Source organism: Equus caballus, chromosome 1, assembly GCF_041296265.1.
Source record: "Equus caballus isolate H_3958 breed thoroughbred chromosome 1, TB-T2T, whole genome shotgun sequence".
NCBI classification, from domain to species: Eukaryota; Metazoa; Chordata; class Mammalia; order Perissodactyla; family Equidae; genus Equus; species Equus caballus.
In genome coordinates, this window is record NC_091684.1 from 59529181 (window position 1) to 59544895 (window position 15715).

General features: G+C 51.1%; 1 protein-coding gene across 15 annotated transcripts in view; it reads left to right on the forward strand.

Annotated features, from left to right (window-relative positions):
* Window positions 1-15715, forward strand: part of PALD1 (phosphatase domain containing paladin 1) — a 95847-nt gene that overhangs the window by 69711 nt on the left and 10421 nt on the right. For 14 of the 15 annotated variants that reach the window (XR_011437387.1, XR_011437390.1, XR_011437388.1 and 11 more), the window contains 4 exons: window positions 263-445; window positions 1574-1714; window positions 1924-1995; window positions 4064-4204. Coding sequence is in view for 9 of the 15 variants with exons in the window: in XM_023644303.2 (XP_023500071.1) it covers window positions 263-445; window positions 1574-1714; window positions 1924-1995; window positions 4064-4204 (537 nt within the window). In the remaining 6 variants the exon portion in view is untranslated. Of the gene's footprint in view, window positions 1-262; window positions 446-1573; window positions 1715-1923; window positions 1996-4063; window positions 4205-7755; window positions 7997-15715 lie in introns of those variants that run through there. The other variant, XM_023644319.2, reaches the window with a different exon arrangement.

The following is a 15715-nucleotide window of genomic DNA, read 5'->3' on the forward strand; positions in this document are numbered from 1 at the left end:
TCTTGGGCGTTGGCCTGGAGGGTCTTCAGGAGGTCTTCTGCCCCTCTTATTCAGCGGGAGCGTCTCTGGGAGTGGCTGAATTGGGACTCCTTCTCTGGCCACCTGCTTGCCTCTGGGTCTCGTTATGACCCTCGGGGCTCGAGAAGGGGCAGGAGTGGGCCCGGAAGCCAGGACTGGGCCTGGCCATAGCTGGCTCTGGTCTTCCAGGGCTGTCCCGGCGGCTCCCTCAGTGGCCTGAGCCATCTGTCGCACCCTCCCCTAGAATCTGGAGACCCAGCTGAAGGCCCACCTGAGCATGCCTCCCTCAGCCACAGAGGGCCCGCGGGCCCACAGGTTCCAGACGTGCCTCACCACGCAGGAGGTCTTCAGCCAGCACCGCGCGGCCTACCCCAGCCTCACCTACCACCGCATCCCCGTGCCAGACTTCTGCGCCCCCCGCGAGGAGGTGAGGGGGCCGGGCAGGCCAGCCCTCTGGGGGGGGGGCGGAGGCTCCCCTCACCTCCCCTCTGGCCTGGGCCTCGGCTGTGGGCCTGGCTCAGGGAGGAGAAGACCATCCCGACTGCTCTGAGGGACGCATGGGGAGCTTCTTCTACAAGGTGTCAGACTTGGGGGTTTATCCACATTCCCTCCGAGCTTGGTGTGTGTACATAGGTGTTTATTATGTGTGGTAGGTGTGTGTGGGGGTGAGCATGTCCATAGGGAATGTGTCTGTGGGGGGAATGTGTTTGGAGTGGGTGTGGGTGTTGTGGAGTGTGTAAGTGTGTAACATGTGTATTTTTATGGAGTCTGTGATGTACATCTTGTCTTTACCAGGGGACCTGTGGGGAGTTGTGTGGGGTGGTACATGTATGGGGTTTGTGGAGGAGGGTGTTGTGGAGTGCTTATGTGTGACAAGGGCTTGTCTTTGTGGGTGTTTGTATATAGTCTGTGTGTCTTTAAGGTATGTGGATACATCTGTGTGGAGTGTGTACCTGGCATGTATTGTGTGGGGTCACTGTGTGCCTGTGTGATATGTAGGTTGTGTGGGTGACGTGTCTGTGTGGGTGTGTGTGGGGAGTGTGGTGTGCTCTAAGTGACACAGAGTGACGGCTTGTCACCTGTGTTTCCTGCCTTGCTTTGCCCTGTGGGTCTCGTTCATAGTTTGTCACCCCCCTGGTGGCCGAGAGCGGCAGTGGTCAGTTGAAGTGGGGCCCCTGCCCTCAGGCTGGGACCTGGGTTAGGTCCAGCTCAGGCGGGCAGCAGGGCCGGGGGATCCCTGTGCAGCCCAGGGGCGCAGCACAGGAGAGTGGTGTACACATGTGCGTGTCCTGCCTGGAGGATGGGGGAGCAACAGGAGCCCCAGGTGTGGTCGTGTGTCTGCCCACATCTGGTCCTCGTGCCTGGGGTGGGGGTTATGGCTGTGCATGGGGGTGTGGCTGTTTAGTGAATTGAGTGACCATACGAGGTTGTGAGCCTGGGGACACAAAGCCTGGCAGGGGACAAGCACTCCCAGGGCCGCTGCCAGGGTTGCCATTTGGCGGGGTGGGCCACACTGGCAGCACCCGCTGACTCAGACCTTGGTCTCCCCTCCCAGGATTTTGACCGGCTGCTGGAGGCCCTGCAGGCTGCCCTCGCCAAGGACGCAGGCACGGGCTTTGTATTCAGCTGCCTCAGCGGTCAGGGCCGGACCACGACTGCCATGGTGGTGGCTGTGCTCGCCTTCTGGCACATCCAGGTATGTGTGGCCTGTTGTGTGAGGACAGGGGTCTGCCCAGGCAGGCTGGGCCCTTGGTCCCTGGGGACGCTGCTAGGGCAGGAGGGTGTGGGGGGCAGAGACGGTGCCTGTTGTGCTCCTGGAGCCCCTCCCATCAGTCCTGGGCAGTGGGCAAGTAGGGCTGGCGTAGGGGACAGAGGGACCTCTGTCCCAGCACTGTCCTCCCTCAGGGCTTCCCCGAGGTGGGCGAGGAGGAGCTCGTGAGCGTGCCTGATGCCAAGTTCACCAAGGGCGAGTTTGAGGTGAGCACACCCGGTGGGGTGCCCAGGGGACACCTAGGGGAGGGGAGAGGGCGAGTCTTGCTGGCAGGTCACTGGGGATCATCAGAGCTCTTCTCCATGCTGTCACCTTCTGCCTCCTCATCCTGTCAGTGCTTCCCTGTTCCCATTTCACAGGTGAGCAAACCAAGGCGCACAGGCTCGGCTGTGGGCCCTGGCAGATGGCCATGGGAGAAAGGGGGGCTGGACCCCCGCACCCTGCCTAGCCCTGCTGCTGGGCTGCTGTGTGCCCTGGGGGAGGCCTCTGGCCACCATCTTATCTGGATAACATTGATGACTGCCTCATAGGCACCTGGGACCCAGCTGTGGTTGGTGACCTTCATGTGGGACCTGGCCTGCCCCACCCCATTTCAGTCCAGGGCACTGTATGGACAGCCACCAACATTTCTGATTTAGTCACCCATGTGTCACGTACCTGCCATGCATCATCTTCTCAGACACCCTGCAAGTAGGTGGCAGTGTCCCCATCTCACAGAATGGGAATGTGGAACTCAGAGTGGCTGCCTGGCGTCCGCGTTGTGGTCGGCTCCTGTCTACCTGGCCAACCTCATCAACTGCCCCTCCCCTGCCCTCCCTTCTGTCCTGCCTCCCTGGCCTCCTTGCTGTTCCTCAGACTCACCAAACTCTTTCAGCTTCTGGGCCTTTGCGTGTGCTGCTCCCTTGCCCTGGACCTCTTCTCTCTTCCTTCTCCTGGCTGATTCTCTGCTTCTTTTCTTTTTTCTCTTTTTTATTCTAGTAAACTACATATAACATAAAATTTACCACTTTAACCATTTTTAGGTATACAGTTCAATGGCATTAAGTCCATTCACATTGTTGTGCAACCATCACCACCATCCACCTCCAGAACTTGTTTGTCTTCCGAAACTGGCTGTACCCATTAAACGCTAACTCCCTGTCCTCCACCCCCCAGCCCCTGGTAACCACCGTTGTACGTTCTATCTCTATGAATTTGGCTTCTCTGGGTCCCTCATATTAGTGGAATCGTACAGTATTTGTCCTTTTGTGTCTGGCTCATTTCACTTAGCATAGTGTCTTCGAGGTTCATCCATGTTGTAGCAGGTGTCAGAATTCTCTTCCTTTTTAAGGCTGAATAACATTCCATTGTGTGTACACAGCACATTATGTTTCTCCACTCATCTGTCGATGGACACGGGTTATTTCCACCTCTGGGCTACTGTGAGTAGTGCTGCTGTGAACATGGGTGTGCAAATATCTGTTTGAGTGCCTGCTTGCAATCCCAGAAGTAGACCTGCTGGACCATGTGGTCACTCGGTTTCATTTTGAGGAGCTCCCATACTGGTTTCCACAGCGGCTGCACCATTTCGCAGTTCTACCAGCAAAGCACGAGGGTTTCAGTTTCTCCACAAGTCCTTGCTGGCACTTGTTTTCTGTTTTTTGACAGTAGTCCTCCTAGTGGGTGTGAAGTGGCATCTGCTTGTGGTTTTGATTTGCATTTCCCTGACGATGAGTGCTGCTGAGCATCTTTTCATGTGCTCACTGGCCATTTGTATGTCTTCTTTGGAGAAATGTCTATTCAAGGTCTTTGCTTATTTTTGATTTGGGTTGTTTTGTTGTTATTGAATTATAGGAATTCTTTATATATTCTGGATATCAATTTCTGATCAGATATGTGATTTGCAAATATTTTCTCCCATTCTGTAGGTTGTCCTTTTACACTGTCGATAGTATCCTTTCAAACAAAAGGTTTTAATTTTTACGTTCAGTTCATCTATCTTTTGTTGCCTGTGCTTTTGATGTCATATTGAAGAAGTCATTGCCAGATGCAATTTCATGAAGCTTTTCCTCTATGTTTTCTTCTAAGAGTTGTACAGGTTTAGCTCTTACATCTAGGTCTTTGATCCATTTTGAGTTAATTCTGCATGGGGATATCCAGTTTTACCAGCACCGTTTGTTGAAATGGGCGTTGTTGAAATGTGGCCCTCGGTATGGGCTGAGCCTATTGCTGGGGCTGGAGGCCCCACCTGCCCCCTTGGTCTTCTCCCTGCTCATCCACCTCCTGTGGCTCCAGGTGGTGATGAAGGTAGTGCAGCTGCTCCCCGATGGGCACCGCGTGAAGAAGGAGGTGGATGCGGCCCTGGACACGGTCAGCGAGACCATGACACCCATGCACTACCACCTGCGGGAAATCATCATCTGCACCTACCGCCAGGTGAGCCCCCGTGCGCAGCCCAGGCCGGGCTGACTGGCTGTGTGGTGGCCCGGGGTCCTGTGGCACCCTCGTTGGTTCTCAGTTACTCCTTCACCTCCCGGAAGTGGAGGTCATCCCTGGAACGGAGACACGCCAGCTTCTGGAGTGCCTGGTGGGGTGTGTGCAGGGGTGATGTTCAGAGTATTTGACAGCTGCTGTCCCAGTCAAGGATGTGGTCAGTCAGAACGAACACCCTGTCTAGACCCTGTGGTGCCAGGCTTTGACCCTCCACTGAGTTTCTGGGCGGTGGGGGCAGGAGTTGGGTGATGGGGGCCCTCTGAGGTCCTGGAGAGCGGCTCTTTAACAGCCTACAGGGAAGCAGCTCAGCGTTTTAGCAGCTGGTGTGGCCTGACTGCCAGCTCAGGACCTATGTATGTCTGCACTGCCCGGGGACTGGGGCTGGCCCCCAGATCGACCTGCTCAGTTAAAAACTGTCTTTGAATGACTCATTAGATTATAAAAATCAGAAGGTTCCCATGAAAGTCCGGATTTCATATAAAAACCTGGATTTTCTACCTATCTAGAAAAAATATGCCCTCCAATTGCTGATGGTCCCCAGGGCTCTGGTCCAGTCATGTGACCCACTGGGCCACTCTGGGTATTGGACTTAGTGGCCTCTGGTCTCTGTGGAGCATGTGACCTGCCTAATTCTGTTCTTCTCTGGCCCAGTGAATTTGATTGGCTGCTGGGACAGAGGAGGGTGCTGGAGTGGGAGGGCGCAGCCGCGGGGGGAGAGGGGAGCTTCAAGAAGGCTGCTACTGAAGTAAGTGTCCCCATGGGGTCAACCTTGTGTTCTCTGCTGTGACCAGCAGTTCCCAATGCCCCTGCAGAGAGGGGGGGCTGCTCCAAGCCAGCCACATGCTCAGCCCGTAGCCGTCTACAAGTAATCCAGGCCAGCCTTTGCTCAGGGTCCTGGATCAGACCATGACTGGGGCAAAGGGTGGGTGCTTGGCTGGAAGCAGGGCATCTAGAGTCAGGCTGTGCCCAAGGTCAGAAGTTAGTTGGAAGGGCAGTTTGCAGAGATTAGGAGGCTGAGTAATGTAGGGTGGGGAAGATGGTTAAGGAGTTTCAGAAAATGAACTTTGCTGAACTTTTGGAAGATAGACCAATTTTCCCAGGGCCAACAGTTAGATCTAGTATCCCCTTTTGAGGTACCTTTGGGTCCCATTCACAGTGGTCTCATATGCTGCCACCAGGTGGCAGCAATGAACTGAAGGACTGAGCTCTTCCCGCTTTCGGAGGGCATTGAGAGGGCAGAGAACTGAGGCTTCCAGTTGTCTCTGTAGCTGGAGGCCCAAGTTGTTGAGAAAGGACCTGGCCCTGCTTCAGAGCACCATAGGTCCCCAGCCCACAATGGCCACGCTGTCAGAGTCCCCTCCCCATCCCCTTCCTTCCAGCCTTGCTAGCTGTTGACTGCCTTCAGGCATTACCTGAAGGTATCCCACCACTACTCCCAAAGCTGATTGTCCCTCCCGGCTCTGCAGCCGTGGATGTCCACTGTGAGGCACCCAGAGAGTAGAGCAGGGAGCATTAAGGGACGTGAGCTGTGGGGAGGGAAGAGAGGTCTCACAGAGCTGGCCTTGAACATCCCAATATAACAAGAACCAGGGGAAGACATCCTGTCAGGAGGGCCTGCATGGGCAGAGGCCAGGAGGCCGGAAGGTGTAAAGTGAGTTTAGAGGCAGGGAAGGTGATGTGGTGCCATGAACACTGTTGTGTTGGAAGCCGTAGAGATGAAGTCGGGTGGGCAAGTTGGCTGCATGCCGCTGGCAATGGGGAGAGTGGGGGTGTCGTCGGGGCTGTGTCTAGCAGTGGTTATTCTGACTGCCTTTGGGGTGTGGGCTATTTTAATGAGGAGGGAGGAAGCAGAGCCAGTGGAGGACTCTCACCACTCCCCACCAGGCCCACCCACCCCCATTCCAAAGCCCAGGATGGTGCTGACCTCTGCAGTGGGAGGACGGGGATCCCTGACCCCCATCCCTGGGCTCACAGGAGGTGGTAAGGGGTGGGGGGCCTGGTGCAGAAGCAAGATGTAATGCCATTATCATTCCCCAGTATGGCCATCAGGAGGTCCCAGTGAGCTGAGCTGGGGCTGAACTCTTATAGGGACTGAAGAGCAGAGGGACCTGACACCCCCCCCGCCCCCCCCCCCCCCCATCCAGTCCTTCTCACATGTGCTGCATCATAGATTCACCAGGGAGCTTGGAAGCATACCCGTGCGTGAGCTCCATCCCCAGAGAGTCTGATTTAGCTGGTCTGCTGGGAGGCTAGGGTGTGGGTCTGTTTTTCAAGTCCCCGGTGATTCCAATGTGTAGTCAAGAGTGAGAAGCACATACTCTAAGCAGAATCCCCAACTTCAGTGAGCTTCAGGACCACCTGGAGGGCTGGTCACAATGCAGACTGCTGCCCCCCTTGAGTTTCTGATCCGTAGGTCGAGGTGTCTAACGAGCTCCTGGGTGATGCTGATGCTCCCGGCCGGGCCATGCTGGGGATTCTGCCGCTATAGGGTCTTGTTCTCTCACTCTCTCTTTTTTATAAAACAGCTTTGTTGAGAGTTGTATCTCAACATACCATACAATTCACTTGTTTTCAGTATGCAGTTCAGTGCCTTTTAGTACATGCGCAGAGTTGTGTAGCCATCCCCACCATCAAGTTTAGAGCATCTCATCACCCTAGGAAGAAACTCCAGGCCCATTAGCAGTCAGTCCCCATTGCCGCTTCCTCTGGTCCTAAACAACCACTGGTCTACTTCTGCCTCCATAGATGTGCCTATTCTGGATGTTTCCTGTACATGGAATCATACAATGTTTTGTCCTTTGTGACTGGCTCCTGTCACTTAGCATATTTTCAAGGTTTGTCCACGTTGTAGCGTGTATCAGTGCTTCATTCCCTTTGATGACTGAATCCTATTCTACTGTATGTATATATCATGTTTTGCATATCCGTTCATCGGTTGATGGACTTTTGGGTTGTTTCTACTTTATGACTATTATGAATATAATGCTGCTGTGCACATTTGTGTACAAGTTTTTGTGTGGGCGTGTTTTCATTTCTCTTGGGTCTATTCCCAGGAGTGGAATTGCTGAGTCATATGATAACTCTAGGTTAACCTTTTGAGGAATTGCTGGGCTGTTTCCCAAAGTGGCTGCACCATTTTACATTCCCATCCGCAGTGTACGAGGGTTCCAGTTTCTCCCCACCCTCGCCAGCTCTGGTGATTGTCCTTCTTGATTCCAGCCATCCTACTGAGTGTGAAGTGGTATTTCCTCCTGGTTCTGATTTGCATTTCCCTATGGCTAATGATGTCGAGCATCTTTTTATGAGCTTATTGGCCATTTGTATATCTTCCTTGGAGAACTGTTTGTTCAGACCCTTTACTCATTTTTAAATTGGCTTTTTATCTTTTTATTATTTAGTAGGATTTCTTTATATATTCTAAATATTCATATATGTTCTAGGTACAAGTCTCTCATCAGGTATGTAATTTGTAAAGTTTTTTCCCTGTTCTTTAGGTTGTCTTCATTTTCTTGATGGTGTCCTTGGAAGCTTGTAAGTTTTTAATTTTGATGGTGTCCAACTTATTTTTTCTTTTGTTGCTTGTGCTTTTGGTGTCATGCTTAATCTAAGATTATAGGGATTTACCCCGGTTCTCTTCTGAGAGCTTTATAGTTATAACTCTTACATTTAGTCTTTGATCAATTTTGAGTAAATTTTTATATATGGCATGAGGCAGGGTTTAACGTCATTCTTTTGCATGTAGATGTTCAGTTGCTGCACAATGTTTGTTGGAAAGACGATTCTTTCCCCATTGAATTGTCTTGACACTCTTAAAGAATATCAATTGACTATAAATGTGAAGGTTTTATTTCTGGACTCTTCATATATATATGTATGTATATATGTTCTGAGTTGATGTATTTCTCTAGCCTATGCCAATCTAGACTGTCTTAATTGCTGTAGTTTTGTAGTAAATTTTGAAATTAGGAAGTGTGTGTTCTCCAACTATAATCTTCTTTTCCAGATTTTTTTTTTGGCTTCTGGGTTCCTTTCCTTTCCATGTGAATTTTAGAATCAGCTTGTCAATTTCTGCAAAGAAGCCAGCTGAGATTTTGATAAGAATTGTGTTGAATGTGTATATCGGTTTGGGGAGTGTTGCCATCTTAACAGTAGTCACTCTTCTGATGTGTGAACATGAGATGTCCTTCCATTTATTTAGGTCTTCTTTAATTTCTTACATGATGTTTTATAGTTTCCAGAGTGTAAGTTTTATGCTCTTTTGTTAAATTTATTCCTAAGTCTTATTTTTATACTATTGTAAATAGAATTGATTGCTTTTCTTTTCTTTCTTTTTTTTTTTTTGGGAAAGATTAGCCCTGAGCTAACATCTGCTGCCAATCCTCCTCTTTTTGCTGAGGAAGACTGGCCCTGAGCTAACATCCGTGCCCATCTGCCTCTATTTTATATGTGGGATGCCTGCCACAGCATGGCTTGCCAAGCGGTGCCATGTCTGCACCCAGAATCCGAACCAGTGAACCCCAGGCCACTGAAGCAGAACGTGCGCGCTTAACTGCTGCACCGCCAGGCCAGCCCCTAGAATTGATTTCTTAATTGCATTTTTTACTTTGTTCATTGCTACTGTATAAAAACACAACTGATATTTATATATTGATCTTCTTTCTTGCAACCTTGCTAAACTCACTTATTAGTTCTAGTAGTGTTTTTTTAGTGAATTCCTTGGAATTTTCTATATACAAGATCATGTCATCTGCCAGCAGAGTTTTACTTCTTTCTTTCCAATCTGGATGCCTTTTATTTAATTTTATTGTCTAATTGCTCTGGCAAGATCTTCTGGTACAGTGTTGAATAGAAGTGGCAAGAGCAGATGTCTTTGTCTTGTTCCTGATCTCGGGGGAAAACTTTCAGTCTTTCCCCATTAAGGATGATGCTAACTATGGTTTCATAGATGCCCTTTGTCAGGTTGAGGAAATTCCCTTCCATTTCTAGTTTATTGAGAGTTTTTCTCGAGAGATGTGGATCGTCAAATGTTTTTTCATTGTCTATCGAGCTGATTATGTGGTTTTGCCCTTTATTCTATTGGTGTAATATATTATGTGAATTGATTTTTGGATATTAAATTGCCCTTGCCTTCTGGAATAAACCCTGCTTGGTCATGGAGGATAATCTTCTTTATATGTCACTGCATGTGCTTTGTTCGGGGTTTTTATGTCAGATTCATAAGAGATGTTGATCTGCAGTTTCCTGTTTTTATGTTGTCTTTGGTTTGGGCTCTGGGGTCGCAGTGGCCTCACACAGTGGCCCTCTCTCTCTTTGACAGATAGGGAGGCTGAAGCCTAGAGAGGGAGGGTTTCACACGTGTATTATTCTGCTCAAAATACCACAGACGGTGTGGCTTAAACAACAGAAGTTTATTTTCTCACAGTTCTGGAGGCTGGAAAGTCCAAGATCAAGGTTCTGGCCGCTTCAGTTTCTAGCGAAGGCTCTCACCTGGCTTGAATGCGGCCGCTTTCTCGCTGTGTCCTCACATGGCCTGTCCTTGGTGTGCGTGTGGGGACTCTCTGGAGTCCCTTTCTTATAAGGACACTAGTCTGAGAGGTCATCTAATCATAGACTCCTGGAAGTCCTGATAGAGATCAAAGAAAGAGCTAAAAGAGGTCTTAATCCCAGCCGTTGGGATTTCACAGAACAGTTTCAAAAAAGGGAAGGACCTTTCTAGGGTTGCCAATGTGTAATTTTGTTAAATCTGTCCATTTTAAAGAAAGCAGGAAGAGAAGAAAGATACAAAAATTTAAAGACCCAACTACTGTCTAATATGGTTGGCATTTCATTAAGAAAAAGGATATTTTATTACTAGAAATGTAGAATGGACGTGATCTTAGACTAGAGGACAGTCCTTGAAAAGATCTATGTTTCTAAGTTCTGGTGGACTTGTGAAACTGGTTGTGGACCTGGATTTGGGAATCACACTTTTGGTGACCAGAGGACAGTCTCCTTTAGCCAGAAAGGCAGAATGCCTCCTCCAGGGTCGCCCTGTGCTGCCCTGCCCTACCTGGGCTGCAGCCCGTGTCCTGCCTGAGGTCAGGATGGTCTGAGCTGTTTCAGCTGCCTCCAGGGTAGAAGGGGCCTCAGGCCAGCCTGCCATCTGTGTGTGTGGACCCTGGAATGGACTTCATTATGGTCGACACGGCCCAACCTCAATCCCAGTGTATCTGGGAAGGAAGTAGTTAGATTGTTCCAGGCTGATTGGCGGAAGGAATGGATGTGGGAGTTGGAGGGAGCTGGGTTCCGACAGGGCCATCTCCATCCTCTCTGACCACCTGTGTCCCCACTGCCAGGCTGGACTAATGCTGTTTGCTGGCAGGGCTGTGTGGGGGACGTGCATGAAGGACTGGAAGCACGGGGCTCGGCTGGCGCACATAAGTGCTCAACTAACAGGAGGGCTCTGAGGATCATTGTAGGGCCAGGGTGTCCTGTGATGTCCCTATAGCTTCAAAACCCCCATATAGACCCTCAGATTTTTGTGCTGAAGTGTCTTAGCATCTGGCCTCTCTGTTTACAGATGAGGAAGCAGGGCCCACATGAGTTGATGGCAGAGCGGGGATGAGAGGCAAAGATCCTTACTCCCAGCCCCCAGCCCCTCCCTGACATTGTCCTGGATGGAGGGTCTTGGTCCATGTTGCCCTGGTGGGCTTCAGGGGCTTGCTGAGTCTCCAGAAGGGCCGCTGCCTCCTCTCCCCTTTCCCTCTGAATGGCTGCCTCCTCTGCAGATTCTCAGCTGTGTCTCACCCTCGGTATGTGTCTGTGTACTTAAACCCCTGCCCTCTGGTTTCAAACCGAAAGTCCCCAGGAGAGGCCGGCCCCGTGGCAGAGTGGTTAAGTTCTTGCACTCCGCTGTGCTGGCCCAGGGTTTCACCGATTCAGATCTTGGGCGCGGACATGGCACCGCTCGTCAGGCCACATTGAGGCGGCGTCCCACATGCCAAAACTAGAAGGACCTGCAACTAAGATACACAACTATGTACTGAGGGGATTTGGGGGAGAAAAAGCAGAAAAAAAAAAAAAGACTGGCAACAGTTGTTAGCTCAGGTACCAATCTTTAAAAAAAAAAAAAAAAAAGACAGTCCCCGGGAGATCTCCGGGGAGCCTGCAGGGGCTGTGCTATGAGCACACGTGGTGCTCGTTAGCCTGGTCAGGGCCCCAGCGCCTTAAATGGAGTGGTACCAGAGCCCAGGCTCGGGTGGGGTTTATCAGTACTTGGGCTCCATTTGCCTGGGAACATTCCGGGTCCGGTCCACGTTCTGCTCTTCTGAAGTTTTCCTCCCAGGAGTCCACTGCCTTGGGATTCTAAAACCCTCATATCACATGGTTCCTCGGCTTCCTGCCCCGCACCCCCCCAGAGCTCCCAGACAGTGAATTTCCCTTCCCTGGCCCCTGCCAGGCCCAGCAGTCAACTTACTTTAATAATAAGCAACTAAGAAAACAGCTCCTGGAACTTGGCGTTTGTGCTTCTTCCAGCAATAAAACTATTTCCGGGCCCCTGGCAGAGAAGAGAGGGAGAATTTCGAGGTCGTGTCTCTGCTGTGGATCAGAAGGAAGGCTCAGAATGTGCACACATCTCCGTCTGCATGCAGAGGTTACACAACACGGCTGAGGACTGTTGGTAGCCTGTGTCATTAAAAGACTGTTACCCAGTACCTAAACTGAGTCCAGGGCGAGAAGAAGTCTCCCAGACTCCCGCTAACCAGGCCATGGTTTCATTTTTGTCTTTTTCTTTCTGATCTCTGTGCACTCACATGCACTTTCTCTCACAGGTGTGATCACAGTCCACGCTTGGCATGTCCTGCTTGTTCACCTTGGTGACGTTCAGGCATTAGACATGAGCTCAGCCAGCACGTGCTGGCTGAGCGCCTGTCCTGTGCTGGCCGTGTCTGGGGGTGGACAGTGGGTGAAGCCTCACTGAGCTTACATTCCAGTAGAACGAGGAGAGGAAGTAACTAAATAGTTTCAGCTCGCGGACATTTTATCCTGTTTGTTGAAGAGCCTTTATATGCGTTTGAGTGGAAGTGCCTGGTGTCAAATGCTGCTCCTTTATAAGGGTGGCCCGTGAAATTAATTCCTGTCGTTTCCAGGCTGGGTTATGCTACAGTAAAGGTCATAGTGCACGTTGCTCTTTCATCTGTGTGGCTTTTTTTTCTGTAGGCTGATTCTTAGAAGTAGAATTATTGAGTTGAAAAGTAGGAACTTATTTAAAAAAATTATTTTGGAAAATTTTAAACAGAAAATTTCGAAGTAGGGAGAATAATTTCATGAACCTTGTGTGCCCACCTCCCAGTTGCAGGAATGACCAATCAGGGCCGATCTTATTTCATCTAAAGCCCCTCCAGCCCCCACACCCCTAAGGCATTATTTTGAAGCAAGTCCCGAATTCGTATTGTTTCCTCTGTAACTATTTCAGCGCATACCTTAAAGGGGGATCTTTTAAAAAAGATCATCGTAAGGGGCTGGCCCCGTGGCCAAGCGGTTAAGTTCGCAGGCTCCGCTGCAGGCAGCCCAGTGTTTCGTTGGTTCGAATCCTGGGCGGGGACATGGCACTGCTCATCAAACCTCGCTGAGGCGGCGTCCCACATGCCACAACTAGAACAACCCGCAACGAAGAATATACAACTATGTACCGGGGGGCTTTGGGGAGAAAAAGGAAAAAAATAAAATCTTTAAAAAGAAAAAAAAAAAGATCATCGTAACGCCATTATCACACCTAAAACAACAGTGACTTCTCAACATCCAATACCTGCTCACTGTTGAGATTTTCCCACTGGTCTCTTGAAGTCTTTTTGCAGTTGGATCCGGATCCAAACCAGATCCATGAATCTTGTTGATTTGATTGATGTGGCCCTTAAGTCCCGTTGAATCCAGAACAGCTCTTTCCGCCCTAAAGTGTATTTGCTAAGGTGACCAGGCTGTCTTCCTGGGTGCCCCACAGTCTGGATCTTGCTCGTGGTACCCTGGGTTTGGTTTAGCCTGCGTCCCGGTCCCTGGGCTTCCTGTAAGCGGGTGGAGACCACAGAGGCTTGATCACATTTAGCTCGGTTTTGGCCGGCATAGTCGGGTGGTGCTGTGTGCTGCACAGGGGCACGGAAGGTCCTGTGGTCTCTCCTGTGACCTGGCAGTGGCTGGTACTAGTCCCCTGGATTCCTTATCTCACTGGGGCCTGCAAAACAGTGATATACCGACTCTCTCATTTCCTCTGCATTAATGAACTGCAATACTTCCAGAGAGAACTTCCCCGAGGTGCCGCGGGGGCAGGTGGCAGGTCCAGTGCTTGCTTTGCCTGGCTTTCCCTGTCTTCAGAGGAGGTTCGGGGTGCTTCTCTAAAGCTGGGGGGAGGGATGTTGGATTTGGTGACCCCACTGTAACGTTCCTGCAGACGAGGAACCGGAGCAGACCGGATGAAGATCTGGGTGACAGGGGTGGGAGCTGGCTAGGAGAAGGAAGATGGAGAGGCTCATGAGTGGAGGGTAGGAGTCACTGGAGGCCAGTGCTGGAGGACAGGGGCCCCAACCCCCATATGTCCTGACCTCTCAGCTAACTCAGAACCAGCCTGCCAGCTGCCCACACCAGGCTGACTGTACTTTTTCACACCTGCAGTCCTGCTCAGTCCTCACCGTGTGCCTGTGCCTGAGGGAGGGCGGGCTGCAATGTTACCTCACTTCTGCATTTGAGGAAGGGAGGCACTGGGCTTGCCCGAGAACACACAGTGGTGGATGGCAGGAGGAGAGCGAGGCCCCGGGTCAGGCCCTCTCCACCAAGCCACCCTGCCTTCAAGGAAAGGAGGCGCAGTTTTACCTCCCCTGCACACCCCAAGCCCCGCTGGGGGGAAAAATAAGAGTTAGAAGCCGTGATCCTTGCCCTTGTATTCTGGGCCTGAGTAGGGGAGAGAGAGCCAGAAGAGAAGCACACACCCCAGCCATGGGTCATGGTACAGAGGGGATGGTACCAAAGCTGCACACACATTTTCCATGGAGACAGACCTTTGCTGGTGTAACAGTCTCGGCTCCTCTCTCTGCACAGGCCTGTCTCCGACTGCTCAGCCTCTGGGGGCTGCAGCTGGTGATGCCTCTGTTCTCTGGAGCGTTGGTGACATGGGGTCAGGCCTGGTCTCCTGATGTGTGTGAGGGGGCCAGAGTACTCAGGGCATTTAAAAAACCAGAGAAAGAGAAGCCCTTTGAACTAAGCCACTCCGTGGGGCTGTGGTAGAGGTGAGAAGGCTGGACCCCAGGCTGAGGAGAGTCCAAGATGGCCACCAGCCCACCGTGGTGACACCATCTGGTGGATTAGTTGTTTCCTGCTGGGCCTTGAGAGGGAAAATATTTGTGAAAGAAACCAAGGTCAGGGCTCCTGGAGGAAGCCCTGCTGGAATCATTAATGCCAGGGGCCCTTCTCCTTAGCCTTGGCTGGTGACGTCAATTCTGTATTCTGTATTTCAAACAAGCTGATGTGTGCCCCGCTGTCCCTGAGAAAGAGTCTGAAGAAAAGCTGAAGTGAAGGTAGCCACAGAGAGAAGCAAAATGTCCTTTGTTCTCAAATTGAGATTTATTTTAAAAAGACTCTAGTGCTTTGACTTTGAGCAGTGCTTTTTGAGTTTTCTAAGAACTTGCCTTTTGTCTCCTCTGGTCCTCAGAGCAGCTGCTGAGGAGATGAGGGCAGGTTTTATTCGATCCATTTTACTGGGGAAGACGCTGAGGCCTCAGGAAGTTTCATGACCAGCCGGAGGCAGAGCCAGAGCCTGGCCTCCGGCCACTCTGCCAGCATTCCTTTCCCTCCTCTGTGGCAGCCACACCCAGGGGGCAGTTTTGTTGTGGCAGAAAAAGGAAGGGTTGGCAAGGGAGCCACCAGCCCCTACTGCGCGCACTGCCCGGGTTGGTGCAGAGTTGCCGGGAGGGTAAAAAGATCCGTTCAGTGCCCCAAGCACTAAGGTTGTTTCTTAAGAGAAATATAAAGTGAGACAGTTCTGGCTCTGAGCCCCAGGTGGAGTCTCTCTAGGACACTGGCTTGGCCAAAGTTGTTCCCTGGAGACCACATTCCAGGAGGTAATGTGTCTCCAGGGCCCCAGGCCGTCCGATTAGAGCAGCCCTGGGATGCTACGAGCTGTCACATAAAATATGACGGAAGGAAAGGGTTGCTTCCCAAGGCTTTTTCACACCCGGCCCAAAATAGAGCCAGTGGTTGGCGAGTGGATGCACAAAAAGTGTGTGTATGTGCATGTGTGTGTGTGTGCACACATGCATGTATGTGAGGGGTTGCAGTCTCGCCTCCAGCATCCCCCCAGCGCACGCCCCATCTGCAGAGACCCTGCCTCTGCTTACTGCTCTCTTTGTCCGGGTTGTTGTTGTCACCAGAGGTGCCTCTTTCTGCTGCTCATCTCTGCTATGCTGTGCAAAGGCTCATCTCTGAAAC